Source organism: Ixodes scapularis, unplaced genomic scaffold (assembly GCF_016920785.2).
Source record: "Ixodes scapularis isolate PalLabHiFi unplaced genomic scaffold, ASM1692078v2 ptg001275l_1___fragment_3__unscaffolded, whole genome shotgun sequence".
Classification (NCBI taxonomy): Eukaryota; Metazoa; Arthropoda; class Arachnida; order Ixodida; family Ixodidae; genus Ixodes; species Ixodes scapularis.
Genome location: NW_024610134.1, coordinates 180565 through 205111, shown reverse-complemented (window position 1 = coordinate 205111; position 24547 = coordinate 180565). Strand labels below are relative to the sequence as shown.

Below are 24547 nucleotides of genomic sequence, written 5' to 3'. Positions count from 1 at the left end.
GTCTCCAATATGACGTTTGTGCTCTAAGCTCAGAAAGATTCCGTCGGCGTTCGATCCTAATCACTGAAAAACTCGGAACTGCAATTCGCAAGGTGAGTGCCTTGTCTTACCTTGTTATCTCGTTCATTCGTTTTTTGGCTTTCTCGTGGCGACACGTATAGACCTTTACAGAAAAGGGCTGCTGGCCGGTTTCAATTTCAGTGTTCGTGCGTATCGCGCGTGATTTACTCGCTTTCCGAAGCGACGCACACGCGCGTGCTGAGCTGTGGAGATCGCACGCTGAGCTGTGGATTTGTAAATGTTGGAAAGGTCTATAAGCTACACCGTTCCAACAGTTGCAAAAGAGAAAAAAAGCAAGAAAAAAAAAAACAGGTTTAGCAAAGCGTTATGGTACGGAGCGGCATTGGCATATCCCAGGAACTGGCGTTTTGGTTTCGAAGCAGGCTCCTCGGGACACGCGAGTTTCCGTACGGTAACACTGTGCTAAAAATGACCGAAATTATATCTTACCTTGCGTTTTTCAAACAACTGCACGGGCATGTTTGTTGCTCCGGGGAATGATCGAAGTACATGTTATGCGCGCGACCGCTAGAAATTGCACCCGTTTCTGGAACGGTCTTTTGTCGAAGTGCGCGACCAAAAGTACCGCCATGGTTGGCTTTCCCGTAGGGTGCCTTCATTCAAACATGCGATTTTACTCGATTCGTTACATCTGAGCCTTTTGTCCACTAAATCGTTTTTTTTTTTTTTCTAATGCATCTTGAAGTGCGCTCAAACCGGTGTGACTCAGCTGGAGCTCGTAACTTTGACTATTGCCGAGACGCCATTTTACCGCGCAAGTCACGTGCTGACCCGCTCAGCGCAACGAATGATGTTCTTCGCTTCGACACAGACTTTCATGTAGGCACCCTATTTTCCAAGATTAGCCAACCCACGGACGTAACAGGATTGTCAGACGGTCAACCTCGATGGTGTTGCTATAAGAACTCGATGGCTCTTAACTTCCTCTCTGGTTTTTAAACGCACTGTGAGGTTGAAACGTAAACAAAATGCAAAACATAAATGGTTGACTGAGAGGCCGACAGATACAGAGACTAGTGAAATCTACGGGTATAAAAAGGACCACTCAGAGGAGCTCGAGAGAGCTGGAGCGCTGGGACTCTTTGCTAGCGACAGCCGGGGATTTTTGTGTCTTCAACCCAATCTGACCAGCCCCGGCTGAAGCAGTTTTAGAGGGGGGAGAGGAAGTCGCGTACTGCAAGCTCTTCCGGCCTGATACAAGTACAGCCCTAAAATGTTATTCACGTTCCGCTGTAATTATTTTTACTCCTGACAATACCATCTAACTTGTAGTCGCTCCTGATCACCTCTAGCCAGGGTCACAAATCATGACTTCACGGCGAGGCGAAGCTTGGTCGTCAAGTCACGGATCGATGATCTTGGCGCTAATAGAGCACTGCATTGAAGGGCTTCGGGAAGCTGACATCTTCAGCACTCCAGCGTATATGGCGCGTGATTTTCACGCATCTCAAAAGCACGAACGTACGCGTGCTGGGCTGTGCTACAAACAGTAGTTTTGACGACTCGAAAGTAATATGATGAACGCTCGCTGCCATCACGTGCTTAAACACAAAGCACAGAGAACTTGACGCGGATCTGGTTCAACGCACACTGCCCACACGTGGTGTGGGCAATCGCGGACTTGTTTGTCAACAGTTCGTTGGTCTATACAACGTTTACACGAGGGCGCAGCCATCTTGAATGCCGTCTCTTCTGAGAGGCGGTAAAACATCGTTTTTTTCTCTTCACGCCGCTGGAAGGTGTTTACGGAAAAGGCATGATTGTAACACATTCTTGTTTTTCCTCACCTATATTTTCTCGCATATTGCGATTTGAAATGTTTTAATATTTTTTTTCGTCCCGTATACCAGATACAGAACACACGTGACTTAGAACGACAAGAAACAGAAAACGAGCGGCCGTAGCAGTGTGAGCAACTGCGGAGCGCGCGCAGATAGCGAGTCTCCACTATACTTTTGTAACGTGCATTGCACACCATCAAGGCCTTAGCAGCATATTAAGGTGAGTTCGCTGTGAGCATGCACTTTAAGCAATGCCCTTTAATGTGGCGTCCAGTGACTACCCCCTATTGACAATAGACCCAAATACCATGTAAGCCAATACTGGGCACTCCCGCGTAGCGCGGACGAAAAGTGATCGCAGCGCCCCTAGCAAGCTCGGAGTCTCCGCTAGCAGATGAATGGACCTTTTGGCGAACATGTGCTGCCACCTATGGGGCAATGGACGAACCTGAGGCGCACTGGGTTGGAGAGTATTTCTAGCGGAAACAACGTCCGCGTTAGACTTCTTGTGTGCTACCGGTTCGTTTACTTTTTGCGGCTCTTAGTTTTCTTTCGCTGCTCTTCGAAGCATTTTGAGTCGCGATGCCTCGGGATGGGAACATCCCGTTCGCGTTTGACGCGGACCACTGGGTACGTCATCCCCCGGACCGTGCGAACCTCACCCAGGACCGCGTATGGAGCTACCTCAAAAAGAACAGTTCGTTGAGGCAAGCACATCGGGGATGGTCATTCAAAGAAGAAGGTTACGTTCGACATGTAATGTGTCGGTGAACTGTGTAGCCGAAGGCTACACAGTTCACCGGCATGATTGCGGTGCACGTCGTAATCTAGAACGGGCGTCGTCAGTACGATGACTCGTGTTCACCTTATTCGCAACATCAAAACTCGAGTCTCGATGGTCTCCAAGGCGCGCAAAGGCGAGAAAAGCAAGATGGCTGATTGTTTCGAACTAGATACTCTCGAACCCAGGCGCATCAAATATTCCGCGCATGCGCAACGCGTATTTCTACAAAAGGTCCATTCTCTACAGCGCATTAGTTTTGCCTATCTCAGGGCAAAAGGAGGAATGCAAAAAAAAAAAAAGAAATCACGGGCATTCGTTGTTTTGAATGTTAAGAAATATGTGCAACCTCGTGAGTGAAGGATATTTTCTTCGGGGGGGAAAGACGTTAGAGCTTTCAGGGCGCAATTTTAGGGCTCTACTGAAAAAACACACTCTCACAGCTTATGTAAGTCAAGCAAAACACGATTGTACCTTGGCGCTGTTTTTTTGGAGAAGGGCAATGTACAGGAATTTCACAACATAGCTGTGTTTCAACTTTACTGATATTATCAATCAATTCGTTTTGTTTTTGCAAATTCCATTTCTCATGAAAGTCTCGCTTATAACCATTTTTTCGAATAGGTGAGCTGGCTAATCTCGTTACGATCGTTTCCGGATGAAGAAGTAAAAGGCAATTTCGAACCGCGTACGTTACTACGATGTCAGTATGCTCCGGTAAAAGTGAATTGTTGCACATGCAAATTTAACGCTATTACTGATATGAATAAAAACTGAGTTAAAAACAAAAGCAGACTTCTCGCGCGTGCAAACGAAACACAAAACGAGCGCCGTAGCGCAAATAAAGGTACCTTCAGCCACGTTATATGCGGTTCAAAAATTCCGATGCTTAGCGCCGGGACAACTAACGTCTTTCGAGAAAAGAGTCAAAGCACAGGCTAGCTGGTGGAAGCCAACCATTTCGTCGTTTACCCTGAGACTGGGTTTTTTTTTAGAAGAGCAGAAGTAACAGAAAAAACAGACAGGTCTCAAAAGACCTGTCTGTTTTTTCTGTTACTTCTGCTCTTCTAAAAAAAAAACGGTCTCAGGGTAAACGACGAAATGGTTAACGTCTTTCGCTTCTTTGACGATAAAATCCGGCACCTGTTGGATCTTATCACAACTCCTTTTATTTTCAAACTCCACTTTCTTTTTATGCTTGAGGCGACTCTACGCGGGCGCGGTATCTCTTTCTCCTGGTTTTATGCTATGTTTTTTTATTTTTTTTTATTTTTTATTTTATTTACTCGACGTGAGAACCATCGCGTATTTTGCTTTGCTTCTTTGGATACTTTTTACCCTCTTTCCTTCGCTTCGGCGCTTACTGCCGCCGGTTAATGTGCTAAGGTATGCCCGGACAACTTGAGAGCTGTCGGAAACTTTCTGGTTTTTGTTTTCTTCCACAGTCGTCTGTAATAACCTCCTATTTACGCCTTCGATTGAGTTTCTAATCTGAAATATTCACATATGCTTTTTTTCTATTTAGTAAATACATTAAAAATGTGTAAGCTCGTGATACATTTCTATTCGGATTTTATTTCTGTACGCGGACACATCTGCTATGGTTTGTTGATCGACCGGCCGCGTTCGGGCATACACCAGCGCATACTTGGAGATGGCAGGCATGCCATGTGCTGCCTACCACCGCAAAATAGGTTTTTGCTCTGTCGTAGGAAGTCATTGTTCCGTTTCCCGAAGACCGAACAAACGTGAGTAATTTAGTTAGTGCAGTATTCATATTCAACTAAAAGAGCCATCCAAGTCTGGCTTCAAAATCACCCATGACGCCTCAACAGACGATTATGAAAACTCCACGGAGGTCGCGGAGAACTTAATGGACAACAGACTAGATGCACAACTGTACACCCTGTCCTATGTAGCCGCGTGGGCAGCCAGTCAAATCTGTCATCGTGCTTTCTACTACTACATTCAGAAACATGGAACACCTCGAAAGAGATTCTGTTGGAAACCAATAAATATTCGCGTGCAAAAAAGATACCCCCCTCCGACTGAGCTGGTCACCTAGCCGGTAACGAAAGCCGTGCTTTCGATACAAATTTCACTGATATATTACGCAAGAGAAGAGTTCAGCTAAAGGCAGACTTGAGGCCGCTGATCGACACTCGTAACAACGCACGGTGTTCGAAGCTTGCCTGCACACGTACGTCAACAAGTACTTCAATATACTTTTGAACTGCTTCGTCAAGACAGCAAACAAAAACCTGCCAAGGTTGCTCGGAAAAGAAATGCGAAAGCAAAAAAAGATCACGCAGCGCTTGCATGTACCAGATTGCAGCGTGCGACTCTTATGTACCGCGCAGTATGCATCTTTTGTTTTTAGTTTTCCCAACGGCGCGAAAGGAAATAAGCAAACATGTAACAAGCAGCTAAAAAAAAGAAAGGGTGAAGCTCTTTTTTGATAGGTTTCGTTGTGTTGCTTCCGCTTTGTTTGTTGTGGACTCAAGAGTGACGAGACCGCCACCTGCGCAACGATCGTCGTCGTTGAAGGTTTTGCTGGGTGATATGTATCTTTGTATCGTCCGCTAACTTCTTCGTTTTATTCGGCGTTGTTCGCGACTGTTCCCCATTTCTTTTTATTTTCCTCTGGGATGGGGACCCCATCTTTCCTGCAAAGGTCAGAAAGTGTTTGCACGGTCATTTTTCTCGTTAAATTTTGTTTTTGTTATGCTGCAGCTGCTGGCGGGCTTTGACTGGTAATGTTAACATGTTGGTAGCGCACGTTTTAGTGATCACCTATTCAGTAAGCATTGGTGGCAACACAGTTCGTAACGGATCACCAATAACCTCTTACCAGTGGCGTACCAACTTGTTTTTGAGTGCAGGGGCAACCGTCCCCCCCCCCCCCCCCTCCCCCCCGGGTCGCATATTTTTACCAGTGATGGGGCCAAACTTCTGCCGAATTGAAGAAAATTCGGCGCAACTTTTGCCGAACGTTTCTAAAGATTCGGCAATGATTCGGAAAAAAATGCACTGTTACCAAACTTAACATTGATATTTAGTTTGTTCTGACGAAAAAGGTTAATGTTTTTTTTGTTAACTTTAATTCAACATGTAGCGCCTATTGACACAGTTATGACTAAATAAGGTGATATTCTACGATGTCGCTTTTTTGTGTTTACTGGCAATTTTAATGTTTGCTTCCAGAAAGTGGAGTGACAAAGAGGTTAGGTAGCAGCCGGCGCAGTCATAAATCACGCTACGAAAGTTTTGATTTTGAGGCTTCATCGGCGCACACCTGCAAGTTTCATTACATTGTTAAAATAAAGGAAATCCCTGCGTTTTTACTTTCTCTGGGAGCCACCGTTTCGTGCGCGAAAACGAATGCAATGGTTGCTTTGCCTTGACCAGAAGAGAGAACAATATTGTAAATATCCATGCTTTTCGATTTGAGTCACTTGACGTAAGCTTATCATGAAAGTATGCGTTCCGTATTCGCAACGTTACGTTTTTAATCTTTAAATTCCAGTGTCTGGCGTTAAGACACACACGGACGTTTAGAAAGTTGGGGAGGGTTAGGAATGGTTGGATGTGCAACGTCGAGCATGATAGTTCTGTGTTTAGTTTTATGCAGATACATGGAAATCGCGAAATAACGCGAACAAAGAAATATTATTCTGTTTTGGCACAAACTACTTGTGAGCTGAAAACAAGATTGTTATAATAAGAATTACAATAACCGTAATAATAATCTTATTTGCACATACTGGAAGGGGCCCATGTGGTGGTGTGCGGGGCTAGGCAGATAGGTGAAAACCCTTACGCAGAGCTCCTGCCAGCCAAACTTGTACGCAGTGCAGCTATTTTACTCAAGTTACTGTAGTTTAACTACTTTTCTGGGTAGCTTAGTAACTTTCAATTACATTTATATTTTGGTTATTAGTAGTTTAACTACTTTTCCGAGTGACTTCTACTCAAATTACAAACTACGTTCGAATTTTACTGGTTGTTGTGGCTATCAACAGAGATAAGATGTTGGAAGATCAGCTGATATTTGCAGAGGGGGAAGTATGTCGCGTAGAAAAGGGAAGAGGAAGAAAGTAATTTGGATAGTTCAAAACCCCAAAAAATTTTAACGAGCCCCCCCCCCCCCCCCCCCCCCCTGCAACAACACTACTACGAGGCGTGGGGAGCGAACAGACACGACGCAAGAGAGGCCGGGTAACTGTGTGTGAGGTTAGCGTCAAAGACTGGCGTTTCTCTGTGTCCCGAAGCTCAAGGAGACTTGACGCATTCAAAAAAAGGGTTTGTCCCCGCTTCTCCCCAATATAGGAATTCTTGCCCACTACAGGAGATATACACAGTACATTCTCACTTAAAAGAGGTAACAAAGTGCATCACCCGCTCTGAAGTTCATCTGGTGCTCCTGTATAGACCATTCCATTTAGCGCTCTATGGGCGGCACCATTTTGTTCGACCGCAATGCCCTCTCCACACATCCGGGAAGTTCAGAGGGTTCGGCGGGATAAAACGAGGGAGAGGGCACGCGCCCGACTCCGCTAGCAGACGACAAACCGGGAGGTTGCCGTTCTCCATCTTCGGGCTGTATCGGCGGGCTCTACCGAACATCGAACTCTTGCTTGTGGCTCCCGTTGTGAAGTGATTCGCGTTCTTAGAATAGTTGTGGCTACTCCAAAATCAGCCTATAGCTCCGTTGTTCTATTTTGCTGAATGATCAAGTGCATATCTTTTTTCCGTTACTTAAATAGCAGTTGAGTCAGCCGGCAGTACTACCCTCAACTATTGAGTGTATTGCGGCAGGAGAGCACGTTTCATTTATTATTTCAGACTTCCACTCAGGGTCGCTAAAGGCCTATACCAGTACGAACTTTGTATAGTAAAAAAAAACAGTACCCGGATTTACTCTTTGCCAAGAGATCGGCCAATCTGACAGTTTTCCCTATTTTTTTTTATTTGCACGTTGGTAACAGCGCAATGGGACCCTGTGAGCCTTTTTATCTAGCATAATATTACACGACAACTGCCATAACAAAATCTGCGCATCTGCGCTTGAAAGTTCCAAAATGACGCGATTTTAAACAGAGTTTGCACGCCAGCCGGACGCTAGCTACAGCCCACTCGGCGGAGCGGACGACATGCAGGGTGAGAGGGGGAGTGCATTTGTTTTTCTCTTTTACCCTCTCTGCTATGACCCTAATGCAACGGTCTATAGCTTGTGCTGTCTTTCGAGAAGTCATCTGGTCATTTCTCTCGGTGAAGTAATGGCGGCTATAAATCCGATACAAATAAGTGCTTTATAAGTTGATTGTGTTAAATGGTTCGGCAGCGAGAATAAAGCAACCCTATTGAAAATTCCATCAAGCTATGTAATTTGGGACACTGACTGCCAGTCAACAGCCTTGGTGGAACGTGATGGACCGTCAGGCGTCATCTGATGGTCCATCAGATGACGTCTGACTGCCACTGCCAAGGGAATTTGATCAACAAGGGCAGCATTTATATAAGAGTAAAGCTATACGCACTCATAAATATCGCCAAATGCCTCGATAAAACAAAAAGTTCGAGAGAAAAAAAAAAAAAAAAAAGCAGCACCACCGCGCATTGAACTCGCGACCACATGCGTACAAATCAGACACCCTAACCGCTATGCTGCGCCCCACTTTTTTTTTTCTTTATTGCTATGCCCCACCTGTAGAAAAACTCGCTTTGACTATTCGTTTTATACACAATGCTTTGGCTGGAAATGCAGTTAAGCCGTCAGCATGTTATGTAAAGCACTCGTACATCACTCGCCGTACTTCAGTTCTACTTACCTGCCATGTAGAGTACTTTCGCGTCGTAGAACGATCCTTTTGTTCGCGCATCACCGGCCCAGTAGACCTGGTACTCCCTGTCGTCTTCAACTACACCGCTTAAGCCCCTTACATCGTCGGAACTCACAACAGGCTGGGTCTTGTCGAGTGGAAATTCTACTAAAACATAAGACATTGTAGAGCCCGGGCAGGATTGACAGGTTAAAGCAAGCGGGCAAACAAACCGAGTCGAGAGCGATCGTTCATGAAAGCTCGGCGAAGCCTCTATGGTTGAAGCGAAGTCGGCGAAGTGCGAAGTGTCGTGTTCAGCGCTTCCACGGCCTTCTGATCAAGGTTGTCGGTCGGTTGCGGGTCATATCTCTAACGTCAGCGGATTTATGGACTCACGTCCCAAAATCGTTTTTTCGTGCATAGATTACTTTTCGTATTCATAGATTTGACGAAATAGTGGTATCCGAACGAACTTTACGTCCTTTGACCGTACGTCTGTCTGCACGTCAAAGCTTTCTGACGTACAGTCAGAGACAATCGATGTACAGTCAGAATCACCACCAAGACATCCTGATGGCATTTCGCGGTGGCCGACTGCCACCAGGAAACCATCAGAAAGCCGACAAGCGGGGTCTGACTGGAGTTTGACTGTCGGTCAGAGTAACTTGTTGGCCAATCAGACATGCTTGACGTTCAGTCAGGCACAGTCAGCGGTCCACTAGAAAACATTGACTGCCAAGCAGGGTTACATTGATGGATTTTTCCTTCGGGAATTACTCTATTTCGTGATAGTTGCCGCCATTTAAAAAAAAAAAGATGCATTTCCGCATTTGCCGTTTTTTCCGAAAAAAACTGATGCACCTCCGATTTCCCCTAAAACTATGCATACCGACCAAAAAAAAAAAAAAAAACGTTATATAGGAAATGAAAGGGCATTCTGAAAGAGTGTGTTAAAAAGTACTTCACCTTTACTTTGGAAGTACGTCGTATTTATAGTGCTTTACTTCAAGTACATTTCATTCGTGTACTTACTACTTTACTTGAAGTACATAACCCCTAATTTACTTTGTACTTCCAGGTAGTTGCACGTTTAAGACGTACTTTACGCAACACTGTAAGCAATGAAACACTGCCTGCAAAATCAAGCTCAGGCAGTGCTAAACCTCAAAAATGAATTGATACATCCGCAGTACATCCTTTACTAAAAATAAGTATACTACAATTAGGCATGCAGAAGAAGAACCAGCTATTAAAGCATTTATGTGAAAACAGAAGCCGGTTTATATTCAGCTAGCAGTATTTCACTAACGCATCAAAACCTTTGTAAGTTCTTCCTTGTTAGCATAGAAAAAATAAAAGTAACTTCAAACGTAATTTGCTACTTTCTTACGGTAATTAGTAATTTACTCATTTATTTTCTATTTGAGTAATTTCTACTCTACTCAAATGACTTTTGAGGCTAATACTCAGTAACTTAACGTAATTACTTTTTTGAGTAGCTTGTACATGTCTGTTGCCAGCCCGCCACCACATATGAAAAAAACATAACAGGGAAATCAATGTACAGAATATACACACTACAGAAAGTACGTAAAAAGGAAAGAAAAGAAGGGAGAAAACATGTATCCCATTAATGACGGGGATGCCAGCAGCATCCCATACATTCTGGCAAGCTCTCGTGACTCGGCCCGTTTGATGGCAGTGTGCTGCAGTCAAGATTTCAACTACCTCGTTGCATCAATGGAAAGGTCAAATGAAAATCACACTATCCAGAATGCACAGCATCATTTGTCACTTGTGCAGTGGACTGCGTATATTACTGGTCGAGTTTCTGTTCTTGAGGTAGCACATATTAGAGAACCAGACTCGCAAGCGCAAAGCTCACAAACGCAAAGTTGCCCTGTCGCCTACTCCACACCTTGCCGTAACCGTTGGTTGCACTAAACTGTACGATGGGAACCGCGCGACTGCGCGGCGTCCATTTGCGATTCATGGCCCCGTCTCGTTCATGCGCGTGCGCAGAGATTTGCCAAATTTTGCCGAATTTTTGCCGAACTTTCTTTAAAAATTTTGGCATGTGCGAAACTTTGCCGAGTCTGAAGTTCGGCAGATTCGGTCCATCACTAACGTTTACGGCGTGTGTGTGTGTGTGTAGGCGTTGTAAAAGACGGGGAGGGGGGGGGGGGGGGGGGGAGAAGGCCAGTTGTGTATGCGCACCGGGCACTTTGGTCACTGGCTCCTTTTACGGCGCAGGCGATAGACCCCCTACCAACGACGCTCACGCCGGATTGGCCGCTCGGCAACGCGCGGGAACTTAAATCTCGGATTCGGACGGCGCGTGTATCACGAAGCACGCTAACCCGCGCGTTAACCCACCCCCGCGCCTGCGTTCTCTCCGCTTCGCGGCGACAGTGTGCGGCTACTAATTACAAAACGATTAACCCACTCCCCCTCACACGCCGCTTTCCGGCGTTCAGCCGGCAACCCAGACCCCGCTGTCTCCCATGCACCTCCGTAAATAGAGTCCCATAGGATTTAGTTCAGCGATGTTTCGTGGATAACATTCTTTTTTTTTTTTTCAGTGTTAATCGTAAAAAAAAGAAATCTCGTAAATATCGCCAAATGTCTCGACAAAACAAGATGTTCGAGGAAAAAACATATAAGAAGTAAGCCCACACTATGGATAGAGCCCGGGTCTGATACGTATGAGGCAGACATCCTACCACTAAATTATGCTTCCGCTTCGGAAACTCGCAGTGTAACTGCTGCGTATGTTGACGGCGGCAGCGCCTATCTCCACGAACCAGCCTATCCAGCGTGAGCACCGTTGCTATGGTTTGTATCGCCTGCGCGTTAAAAATATGCCCCCGCGGGTCGGGGGCGGTGCCCTTGGTATTCCTTGGGCGCCGCCGGCCAGGTGTTTTGTGGCGGCTGTTTCAGGGGGGGGGGGGGGTGCCCACCCCCACTCTGAAAACTGGGGGGTGCAAACGCCCCCCTTGCCCCCCCCCCCCCCCCGGTTGGTACGCCCATGCCTCTTACGACGCAGTTCGAGTAGCTAAACGCTTTTTTTCCGCTTCCTAGATGCGCTTCAAACTCGAGTGATCCCCAGAGTGGTGTTTGAGACCGCTAAATATACTGCTCTATTTTTGTTTCTGCGCGCCTTGTCCCTTGACTGTTGTTGAAGTTGTGGTCAGTGGACTCTGCTTTGCAAGCGAACTGACCGCAATTAACTGTTTCAGCCGTTGGGGTGACGATATGCAGCTCACAAAGCTTGAGGACGTCGCGGAGTCTAAGCTTTTCTATTGCGTCGTCTGCTTCCGTAGACTTGCAGTCCGTTAGAGGCGCCACTGTCGCGTTCGCCGCCGCTCCCGTGGGTTTTCGGAGGAGTTTCCAGTATAGGCGAAGCTACATAGTATTTGATAGACCCCACTCATTTTTATTGTAGTAGGCTGGATCCTGGACCGCGGCCTCGGTAGCTGGGGCCGAGTGTCGCCACCGGCGGCCATTGATGGACAGCACGAAATGTATGGACCTCTATGGGAAAAACAAGAAAGAGTACCGTTTACCCCGTTTCTCAGCTGTTGTTGGCACAGAAACATTTTGGCTGCTTTTCGATAATCCCGTCGAATAGCTTGCGTACAAACACTAAAATTTACAGCCTTCGCAGTTATTATAAATGAATAATTTGTGGTCGAGAGTGACTACACTGGGCGAAAGATGTAGTGCAGCTCACTGAGACGAGAGTTACCTAGAGTTACCGCGGAGTCGGTGGCGGTTTCGTTGAATTGGGTTTAGCAGACGACAAGCTCGAAGGCTTTGATACGCGGAATTTGCTCATACCCGGAAAGCCGCTGTCGAGATAGAACTTCTTTGTCATTCATCAACTTATGGGCGTTCCCGAGGACCGTCTCACTGACGGCAAGTTCCTTTGTTTACTCCACTACGAGAGCAGGGCTTGCCAGCTCAGCCGTAGGTGCTCCGGTACGTTTGATTTTTTTTAATCGGCGTTCGAACGTTCGACAAATACCGATTCGATCTCCAAACACCCGACATAAAGATCGCAACAGACCGTAAAATATTCACCTCCGAACACAGCGTATGTGCTACAATATTCTCAATTTTCCGCGTTTCTCCCATAGACTTGCGTGTATTTCCTGGTGTCAAGCAATGGCCGCCGGTGGCGACACCAACGGGCTCCCCGTCCGCGATCCGGCCTACTACAATATAGATCAGTGATAGATCCTTTCAATGAGTCAATGTACCCACCCTGTACGGAGCCAAACCCGACACTTTAAAGGCCGGTTTTCACTTGCAGCGAAGCGCTGATGTAGCGCTCCTCACGTGTCGTCAGCTACTTATCGTTTGCCATGAGCAACAGTTTTGACGGTGCGATACAAAGCTGGTGAACGCTGCCGTCAGCACGCGCTAAGCGCGAGGTTAGCGCTATGCTTGTAGCGCTCCGCTGCTTGTGTGAACAGGCCTTTATGGTTTCACTGCACAGCTTCTCCACCCCTAAAAACGCGAACGTCTTCGAAAGCATAAAGCAGAAAGCGAAAAAAGATACTGGTCCTTATAGACCGTTTTATCGTGGGTAGCGCCATTTTGAGAGCGAGAGGGAAAAGGGGAAAGGGCTACCGGCGCTTTTCCCTTTTCTGAGTGTGTAGAAAGAGTAAAAGTCCCGGATGAGAGGCTTGGCCGGTGTTGGGTGTCTGCTGTGCCCCAACTTCTTTCGCGCTTTCTTTTCTGTTTTAGACTCACAAACTTAATTAGAGCCACGGGCTTCGATGGCAACAGTCCCCCGGTCATCGGTACACCATTGCTCGGTCATAGGGTGCACGAATAACGACAGAAAGCGTCGAATACCGCCCAAGGACCTCGTAGCTTGCATGGAATTCGGCAAGGCACGTGCGGCTGCAATGTTTTGAAGCTCCGCCGCTTTCCGCGTGACTGGAAATGATGAACCATTCATAAATTTTTGCTTGCAATAGGCCCATTTCAACGCAGCCGCTTTAGTAATGAACAAGCGATGCACGAAACGGGAACCTCATTAACTTTTGTAAACACCCGGAGCTGCTACATATCGTTTTGCTGCGCTGCTTTTATCTTCCGTGTCCGTGTTCTCATATTTCATAGTGGATGAACGACGAAGACGTTCTAGATGTGCTTATATCGAACCGCAGAAAGCGTCAAAGCAGCCACGAATTATTTTACTATTTGATGCAATATTTTGAGTACTAAGCTCCAATTTCTATCACTGACACGTTCGCTGCCGCTGTTCCCCCCGTTGCCGCACTGGCGGATGCCATGACTCGAACAAAGAAACGTACACACTGTGCTCGAAGACGCAGATCGCAACACACGAGTCGTACCCTGGAGCGACTATCCAGCGCTTCAAAGCGCCCAATCAACGGAAACAACCCAAACAACCCACCCGCGGCACTCCTGGTAACGCACAGGGGATCGCTATTCAGGAAAACCGATAGAAGTACCTTTTCAACAATTTCTAGCCTCACCCGGCGGCGGAAATAAGCCTTCAACTAAGTAGTGTAAATGATGAAATCGAGTCAGTCACCACAGCAAATTATCAATATTAAAATAAATTCAGTTACAAAATTTTACAAGCTTAAACAGCAATTATCACGAGAAAACTGGCACGCACCTTGCGAGCGTACCCCATGTATATCGGCGGTACAGCGTTCGGTGCGCGCTCCATACACAAGCTGTTCCGAGCACAGTCGAGAAGATGGTGTTGAGGAAATGCCTTTTCGGTTTACGAACGCAATCCACTGCCGCCAAGACCGGCGTCATGTGGAAAGCGATGGAGCTTAAAGACGTTGCAGCCGCTCTCGCCTTGCCGGATTCATTGCAAGCTACATAGGTCCTCGGACAGTATTCGACGCTGTCTGTCGTTATTCGTGCACCCTATGACCGAGCAATGGTGACCCGATGACCGGGGAACTGTTGCCAAACAGAAAAGAAAGCGCGAACGAAATTGGGGCACAGCAGACACCCAAGACTGGCCAAGCCTCTCCATCCGGTACTTTTACTCTTTCTACACAATCGGAAAGGGGGAAAGCGCCGGTAGCCCTTTCCCCTTTTTTCTCTCGCCCTCCTTCAGTAAAACGGTCTATACGTTAGCTTCGATTCATGAAATCGAGGGTGCACGATTTAGCCGACCATGGTCTCTTATCAGCGTCATTAGGGCGGCAATATTGGAGCTTTTGGGACTGCCACAAGAGGACTCGGACTTTTAAAACGGGTCTACTGTAAGCATGGCGCCCCGACTGGTGCCACCATGCGGTCAAGCACATGTAGCGCGCGCGTGATCATAGCTTTGGCAAGCTTAAAATTTAACGGTCATTCCTGCATGAGTAAAGACATGGCGGTAGCCAGTTGCCTTGCTTGCAATCGTCAATACACTGGCACGGCCACTCGATTAGGACTCCCCTTGGGAGCGGCCTGCCGTATGCCTCACTCCGCCGATGAGAGCGATAGTTCTACTTTACCCCGCAGCGCCAGCCGTGGCGCTCGTTATCGGTGAGAGATGGAGTTCCTTTCGTGGGAGCATATCGAGGAACTCTATACTTCGTTTCACGTTAGTATGCACTTGTTAGCCGCGCGTGCTGAAAGCGCGAGATCGTTGCTTCGACGGAAGCCTCGGCGGCTACATGAGCGCTCGTGCAGCGAGTGCTCCAGTCAAGGCAGTAAAGGCTAACCGCTCGCGCTGGAACAGCGTTCGCGGTTAGTCCATGCTAAGCTAAGACGAAATATAGTAGGAGAGGAGCAGTACGCCCAGCCCGGCCCGGTGTGGCTATTTAGATTTTTTTTTTCGTGAAGCCGCAAGTCTCAGTTGAAACCAGTGCCAGATTGCATGAATGATGTGACAAATCTGTGTAGAATAAAAGCATGTGATACTTTCTGCGAAAAGCTCACTCAGCTGCGGGCTGCGCGTTAAAGCTGCATTCAGCTGGCGGTATGAGCGAATTGTCGTTTTCTTCTTCCCGTAACTGTTGCCCCGTTTCTATTACCACTGTAATATAGGAGTTATAGTTGGATAGAGCTAGGCCGTATGATTTCCGGTTTTAACCAACGCTCGAGCACGCGCGAGCTGTGCCATTTATTCATTTGTGAAGGACAATATAAAAGTAGATTCCGCGTGCATAACTTGAGCAATATAAACTTCATTGTTCACAAAAAACAGACCAAGGGAGTCATATAGTTCACAAGCGGAGTACCTTTCGGGAAAGAGGCTTCCGCGAAAGCCTAAATATATTCTCTAGTGGGCTGTTTAGGTCACCAGCCCAGTTTGCCAAAAAAGGTCTGAGGAGTTTTTTGAGAAAGAGCTCGCAGAGCTCTTCCCTGTGGTAGGGGTCTCGGCAGTTAACACACCACATCAGCGGGCAGTCCATAAGGTGTGGAAGCACAGCGCTCAAGAGGACCTTGCAAATCCTTCCACAACCACGAATCTCTGCCGACTTTAGAGCCCTCTGGACAAAGGTGCAGACGAGCTTGCACAGCCAGACAGCTTCAGGTCGTGGATAGCTGAGTCCTCCTTGGTCAAGGCTAAACATGGACTGATATGCTCCGTCATGTGATGTATTTCCCTTAAGTTGCGCTTGCATTCAGGACACGTCACCCGCAAAGTTTAGCGGGTTCTACACATTAGCCTTCCTTGCTTTCACTGAGAAATTCTTATTGCATTGGTAGGTTGAATATTTCAGCTAATTACTTTGAAATTACGACAATTTCTACAAATAAAAATGGCACCTTTTGTTCGCAAACAAAGGCCCAGTAGCCAGCCATGTAAGTCAGCAGTGCGAACTCAAGTTCGGAAGAGACTTCATTGTACTTCATCAACTGCAGGATTTCCTGTTTAACGAGTGGAGTTGGCACATTTCATCGCCGTCTGGCACTCAGAACTAAAACGCTCATTTACATTTCCGGCAGCTTCCAATATGCCAGCACAAACCACACACGCGAGCGCAGAGTGACACTATGATATTTTCGCCGAGCACAGCGGTGCATAGATGGAAGGAAAGCGAGTTTTTCTGACTTCTGCGGCAGCGCCTCGGTATCGGCAAAGCCAGTGACAGGCAGATATTTTATCTGGGTAGCGGAGCAAGAGCGCGTTAAGCGCCTTCTCTATACTCCGTTTCACCTTATATTGTACCGCAGCGAAGGCTTGTAGCGCGAGCTCATAGCGTTGACAGCTGCCCTAACTGCACGAGAGCTTGTGCCGCCGAGATCTGCCCCAGAGCAAGGAGCTCGCACTTACAGCCTTTCCTGCGTTACAACATAAGGTGAAACAGAGTATAGCTTTCAGCTCACAAGACCGCTCACCAGAGCTCTGCCGCTCACCGGTGTGCAGCGCCCCCACGAAAAATGGGTGTAGTTCTCCTCTCACGCGCGCTCTTTTGTTTTCGGAATAACATCGGCAGGCCGCACCACCAGGGGGGATCGAGTGGCCGTGACACTGGCGGCGGCCATGTCCCTGCTCGTGCAGGCACGCCCGTGCAATTGCAAGCTCGTCAAAGTTGCGGTCACGTGCACCATGCACCTGCTTCATGCACGTGGCACCCTATTAGGGAGGAGATTAAAGAGTCACGCCTCTTGCGGCAGGCGTCAGCTGTGTGGGCTAGAGTCGCTGAGTGTTCCCAGAGTAACGAAACTCCCAAGCTTCGCTTTAGAACTGAATCGCGGCGCGGCAGTCGCGATCCCGAAAATGGCTCTGACCTGTGCGGTCGAAACGAAGCGCGTACAGTGTAGCGTTCGTTCTTGCGTGAGCCCTTCAAAATACCCTCCGGGTTTGTGGTGACGGCGGTGTGTTTTTATTAAAGTTCTCTAGTTCCGAGCGGTGCGAGACTTGCCCCTCGCTGTCTTGTTTCTCTCTCTCTCTGGCCTCGAAATACATTGAAGTCGAGTGTTAGACTTAGCGTTTGAGGCGTAGAGATTGGAACTCAGAACCAGCGCGACCGTAGCGAGAAAACATCTTTGGAAAACCAGATTCGCGGCAACTTAGTATAAAAAAAAAATATAGAGAAAATTAAGCGCACCTTCCTTTCTGTTCTAACTCATTAATTCCCAGCGCTCCCACCCATGTGTACGCGCCGTAGCCTTGGGAACGCGGAAACGTTTTATATACGTTGCCGTTTTGGGTCTGTCTTCAAAATGGCCGACTTATAACTTCCGCCACGGGTTTAACCAGCCAATCAGAACTAGATTTTGTGAGTATTGACTTCCGGTAAGCGGACTGAATGGAATTCGGTACACTGGTAACTTTCAGTGGCTCTAGCGTGGGCAACAAACCTAGTTTTTTTGTTTGTTTTTCATCAAAGAAATGGAAAATGAGGATTCGAAGAGCGCTCTTCGTGCGACTAAGGCACTGGTCAGAGCGAAGTGCTCGTGCCCCGACAGCACTAGGCAAGGTTCAATTTCTTTTTTTTATGCTGTGTTAGTCAACACCCGGCTGTGGGGACAACGAGCTCGATAAAGCGGCCCCTTAACCCCCCATTCACACTGGAAGCGGATCCGCGTTCGCGAAGCGGTTGCGAAAGCGGTTGTATAAAGATCCAGTGCAATTTCACGCGCATTTGATGTCATCGTGTGCGCGTGCAATTGTACTGAATCCTTATACAACCGCGTTCGCAACCGCTTTGCGAACGCGGATCCGCTTCCAGTGTGAATGAGCCCTAAGACCTTTCCATAAAAGAGCGTGTGGCCGGTGCCATCTTCAGTGTTCGTGTGTCTGGCGCGTGCTTTGCTCACGTTCCGATGCGACAAACAGGCACGTGCTGGACTGTGTTGACCGCACGACGGAGTGGAATTTTGTAAACATTAAAAAGGTCTATATGAAAAGAAGGGCATGCCCATCCGTGTCAAACACGGGCGTTCTGTGACGACAGAGGTATAGAGCGTCAGATGATGCCGACATAGAATTCTCGAGGTAGGCATGATTGTGAAAACAGCTCAGAAAACACGGACTACGAAGGAGAGCAAACAAGACAGGCAATGTTGTACTCGCAACTGAAGAATTTGAAGGAAGGAAACAAAGACAGGAGAAACATGCACATCATCTTAATATGTTGCACAAGAACAAAGAACCACACTGTTTTCTTTCTTTCCCTCGGGAGCAGCGTCGGAGCAGCGTCAGAGGATGCAACCGACCAGCGAAGAAAAGCATACGACACGCTAACGAAATCCGTCGGCAGCAAGAGTGCCGTGAACGCCGTCGTTATGCAACCGCTTTTTCTTTTATTTTTGTTATTTCCAGTTTGGCTATCATTTCCCGCATTCATTTTTAACCCAAAGTTGCATTACAAAAATAATATGTTCATATTAATAGTCCACGGTCGAGGCGTACACTTTCCGTATTTCTTTAAATGCATGCCGGAACAACGAGGTAGCGCCACCTATCAATACGAGCACCAAACGCGCCCCGCCACCCGCCTTGGCCGTCTGTGTCGCCTCTCGCCGTTGACCCTGGAAAGGTTTTTGGCCGTATTTTTGCACAGAAGCGGAGCTAGGCTTTAAACTTTCAAAAGAAAAAAAAAAAAAAAAAACGACCAGTGAAATACTTCTTTGACGTAAAAATCGACGTGGAGGCGTCGATTTTTACGGTCCATTTTAGATCGAGCCCGGTGACTTGGAACACCCTAAACATCATATTTCGTCTTTATTATTGCTGTAATGTGTTGCTATACCAGCTACTTTACTACGGGAATACACGACAATCTCCTTATTTCCGTTACACGGAACGACGGCCATGTCATAAACCACCCCTGGTGGAGTGGTTTATTTCCCGTGTTGTAGGCGTTACCCCGCAAAAAGGTAACGAAACACGTTACTCGTTACCTGCAAATGAAAGGAACGCGTTACCGGTCTACGTTACCTTAAAATAAAAAGAACGCCTTACCGTTACTGTTACCGATAAAAAACGCGTTACTTTGCGTTACTGTTTTAATTATGAATTAACACGTTTTACTATTTTCATTGCAGATATGCATAAACGCCATATTTCACGAAACCTTATATCTGCCTAAAGGTAAACGTAATGTGCCTTATGTTTTTTTTTTGTTTTTTTTTTTACGGTTACACCTAAATACTCACAAGAAAAAGGGGGAAAACGAAAAACAACAACTAAGCTTTACGTGGCTTGGCGGCTAGAAGCACGAAAATAATTGAAGTGTAATTATTTTGAGTCTTAGAATATTGTAACGAGTAACCTAACTACTTTACACGCTACTCGAAATTCGAAACGGCAATACATTACCCGTTACCATTTTGAAAATGTAACGAGCACGTCACTACATTACCGAAAAAAGTAACACAGTACCGTTAACGCCGTTAGTTGTAACGCGTTGCCGCCAACACCGTTTTTTTGGCGACGCCTTTCCACCTCCCCCTCCTCTCGCCGCCAAAGTACGTGAAGGCGACGCCTATGCGGCGCGGCTGACGGGGTCTCGGATGCGAAGACGGTATCGCCACCGCCGTCACGCGTGTTTTCGCAGATCTTCGTTGTCGACTTTTTCTATATATTTTCGCGAGTCTCCTGCATTTCCCTAGCGATGCTTTAAGCAGGTCTATAAGACACTAAACACGCGCCAGATTGAGCCGCCATTGCCGACCTTCCCTTGTCCTACGGAGATGCCGAGCCATTGAAGGGGGGGTTTACGAGCCTCCACAAAGGCCTCTGCTAGATAGGAGGACACAGTAGCACTTAAAGGGGCAGTAGCCTGTCCTGCTTCGGCAATGGTGAAGTGAAGGGAACGGAATAAGAGGAAAACAAAAACTGAAGGTCAGTTATGGCGGCGTTCCTGCACAGCCGCCTGAAAGCCTCTCAGATGTTCATTTTAAGCTGAGACAGCAGCCAAAGCCACAAGCGCGAGCTAGTCTGGGCTCCTGAGTTTGAGGCATGCATTTCTAGCGCGAGTGCTCGTTCTGCGGAAGAACGCTTCAAAGCAGCGACCTCGAGCTCTCATGCGTGTAGCATTGGCCGCTGTCACAGCTATAGGAAAACGAAATTTTTTCACGCTTATTCGTTTGTTTAGATGTGGTCTATGTTGTGCCGGCAGCTCAAAAAGTCTAGTCTAGACAACCTTTTGTTTTTTTGGATGCCGGAAGAAACGCCAAGAAAACTAATTTTAAGACGAATGAATATATTTCAAGATTGCGCCTGATGGCGGTCTGTGACGCTCCGTTCAAATGCCGCCACAGCTTTGGACTCTGAGAAACAGCGCCTCTTTGTGGTGGTATGGCCCGCTCATGGAGGTACTTAGTCCTGAATGTGAATCGACGGAGAACGCTAACAAACTTACTGCGTTGGATATGTTAAAGCTTCCACAGTGCCTCTGCAACGTCCATTCCCCAGCATCAAGATCGCCGTTATTTGCAGACGTTAGATAAGAGTTTGATCTGAGGATCCGGGGACCTCTGCCAAGCCAACCCACGGCCGGACTGAAAGCGCGGCGCGCTCTCTTTTTCTTCTTACGGCCTTTGCAATCGCCCGGGAGTCAATGGCATTTTCTCTCCGTATGTAGTTCACTTGCTTGCTGCCAGGGGCGCAACCACCTCACTCACTTCATCCCACTCGGAGAGTCCCTTCGCGGTGGTGTTCGAGCATCGTAGGTTGTTGTTTTGGCAATGGTTTATTGAACTTCGCTCCGATTTAAGTCATTAAAGTCAAATGTGCACGAAGTTCTGCAATGCCCATGGCACCCTATCTTGAAGACGCGCCAATCCTAAGTTGTCCAGAAGGCATGGACAACAGCCACTCAAAGAGCTTGGCTGGTTTAAGTTGCAACAAGTTCCTCAGAATACTTCTGATGAACCATGCAAAGACGGTCACGGACAGAAACAAAAAGTCAGCTGGATATGTGCACAAGCCCTCGAGGAAGCACTTTAGGCTGTAATATTCACTGTGCCAAAATTGTACAGACTACTACACCCTCGTCTAGAGTAGCTGGCCGACATCATCTGCGGCCTATGAAATGATTATGCAGACCACGGAAATAGATAGATTGGGCCTGCTTATATTTCATGAGAGTGTACGAATTATTTATCATTTAAAATTCCTTTACATAAAAGGGGTCCGCCTCCTCCTGTTGTTGAGTTGCAACAGAAGTCCTGGAGGTAAAGACGAGTATAGTTTTTCCGCAATCGCATTCGCTGTCTCTACATACTCCTTTTTACTCCCGAATTTCTCGGAAATGTGCGTCAAATATACACCGTTTTGCGCTCATTAGAAGCGCATTAGATAGTGGCTGAGGGTCTGAACGTGAGGATCAGATATCGAAGGCTCTAAAAATCTCGGCCGCAAGTTGCGACAGCGCTGCGATACACTGTCAGACGCGCTATGTGCGAACGGCAAAGGGTAGCTCAGGTGTGAGGTGACAGCGCCCCCCGCGAATTGCGGCGGGAGGTGGCGATTGCCCCAATTGCAAAGGCCGTAAGAAGAAAAAGACAGCGCGCGCTTCCAGTCCGGCCGTGGCCAACCATACGACTGAGCCCCCCCCCCCCCCCCCCCAACCCCCCCCCCCCCCCGCCCCCAGAAGCGGTGTGAATAACGCGCTAAATATGGCACCCAGTGAATACCTTATATCCATGGCTTGCGGGTGTAGCCATTCGTGGTTACTTACGGTTCTTTCTGCATACTGGGTCCCTCGAGTTGCGTTGTGAAACTAACATGGCGAACCGAACACTCGTGGCACATAAAATATCGGCATGGCGGCGAATGACGTTACGGGCAAGGTGTTTTAGGCCATAGGGCGTACAGTCCTCGGATATTTCTACTAGGCGAGATTGTCACACGTCGACGCCACCAGACGGCAGCGCTCGCAACTACAGTACCCTTTGCCGTGCAGGAGACATTTACGTCACGACCACGACACGCATTGCGCTTCTTGTTGGCCGATTTTAAAGAGAGTGATTGAGAGCTTGCGGCGACGTCAATTCGTTTCCGTACACCTTTAAAAAATAACTCGCACCACTAAATTATCAAAATTAATTTTTTCATTGAGTGCAGGGACAGTTAAGATGACTGCAGCCTATCAATTATTTTTATTTTGTGTATAGCTATCACAAAGTTTAAACATTGTAGCCACCAAAGCTCGGTTTTCTGACGTCCCCGCACGCTGTCATCTCTTTCCCTCTCCCAGTTTCTTCTCGCGTAGCAAGCTGGCCTTCTTTTTTTCCAGGTTGAAATTATTGATCTTTAAAAATGTGTTTTTGTTCTAACGGCGAACAGGAACAATGCATGAGTTGGAAGAACATGTAGGGCGGCTGCATTTGAGCACAGACCCGGCCACTCAAGAGTTATCCCTCGCAATGCGCTTGGTGCCGATGTGGCTGGTCCTCGGGGTGCTGTCGTCACTCGTCCTGGTCATGCTGCTCGTCAAGGTCTATGCCAAGTTGACTGTTGGAAAGTGCAAGTCTTCTGTGGACATGTCTGGAAAGACGGTCATCATCACCGGTTCCAACACAGGTGAGTGACGACAGAGTTGAAGGAAAGTATGTCAGGCCAGTGGTCTCCTCTGGGGGACTGAATGGCGCACCGTGCAAACCAGTTTGAAGCCACCAGAAGTAAGCAGCTTCTCCCGGAAGTGAGCCTTTGGCAGGATTTTCAACTCTTCCCAATGTTAGCGCTAGATTTAATTTTTTTTCTTTTTATCTCAAGAGAGCCTGCTTTTTGCCAATAACAGCGCATACAGTCCCGCCCTTACAATTTTTTTATTGAATTACATTTGCATGTTTATGGAATCTACTAATCGTATCTTTTCGAGTCTCAATAAAAATGCAAATGAGTTTTGTAACGAATCCGTAAGGAGTTTACAAAAACTATTGGCCAACGCGTTCCAATTAAAATTTCCATGTGCTACCGCGTAAAGTTTCTAATACATTTCATATGAATACAATTTCAAAGTCTATTGACACCGTTTCGAGTCTGTGTCAAAAAACAATTGATTTTCTGTAACGAGTCCCTAAGGAGTTTACGAAAACTATTGGCCACCGCGTTTCAATTAAGCTTTTGCTGTGCCACCTCATAAGAATTTCTAATGCATTTCATTTGAAAGCCTAGATACACTGATTTGAGTCTCTGTTTAAAGTAAAATTTTTTTTTTTACCGCGTTGTACTTGAGATTTTGTAGTACCATCTCATTAGGCACATTCCGACGAGTCGAAATATACCTAATGAGATGGCCCATCAAAACCTGAATTGCAACGCGGTAGAAAAAAACATTTGAATCTCAACAGAGACTCAAAGCAGTGTATGTAGACTTTCAAATGAAATGCATTAGAAATTATACTCCTAGCATGGGTTTCTAGATAAAGAGCTCTAAGAGGGAAGACGGCAATAGGTTGCATGACATGTGGTCCGGATGTAACCGCTGTTTTGAGGGAAGGGGGAAACCGAGTGCAAGTGTCACTTATATATATGCCTATATACGAATGCAGTGTTCAGAAAATGCCTGCATAAAACCGTGGGAAAGAGTAATAACTAGTTTATTAAAAATGCGAAATTCGAACATATGGTACACTGCCTTCGTATCCATGGGCGACCTTGTAGTGCCTTGTGTAACTGTAAAGTTACACATTGATCTGCTTATCTAAACTTCAATGTCCGAGCAAGGTATCCTGTTTACAGCGCTGCACTACCTCAGCGCTGAATCAGTATTATAAACCGGGAGACCAGTCCTTTGTATGAAAGGAGGCGACTCAGAACACACGATACAAGCCACGGAAGTAGCGGTGACTCGTTGCCTTAACAGGGCTGAGTTAGCGCGGCACTGTACGTGCGAACCAGCCTTAAATGCGGAAGGTCACATTTAAAATTCCTACACTTTTGCTTACCCAGGCACTTAATTTACACACTACCTTGATAGTTTAATGAGTGGCACTAACAACATTGTCAGGGGCACCATAATGAAAAAGTATATTTTGCCTCAGAGTCTGCGAGAATTAATCTCTCACTGTTTTGCCGCCGCATTTTGGCTGTTGACAAGGTCTACATAAGCGAGCAGATGTCGCTTATGAATTTTACCAACATTGAACATAGAGAAGCTAAGATTTATAAGCATCTCGAAGAA

At 47.0% G+C, this 24547-nt stretch overlaps 1 protein-coding gene across 1 annotated transcript in view; it reads left to right on the top strand.

Moving 5' to 3' along the window:
- Nucleotides 1–22712: 22712 nt before the first annotated feature.
- The window catches only part of LOC8024294 (retinol dehydrogenase 12-like), a 64719-nt gene continuing 62884 nt past the window's right edge, over nt 22713–24547 (top strand). Inside the window, exon 1 of the mRNA XM_042288233.1 lies at nt 22713–22944. Coding sequence (XP_042144167.1) covers nt 22713–22944 — 232 coding nt within the window. The remainder of the gene's footprint in view (nt 22945–24547) is intronic.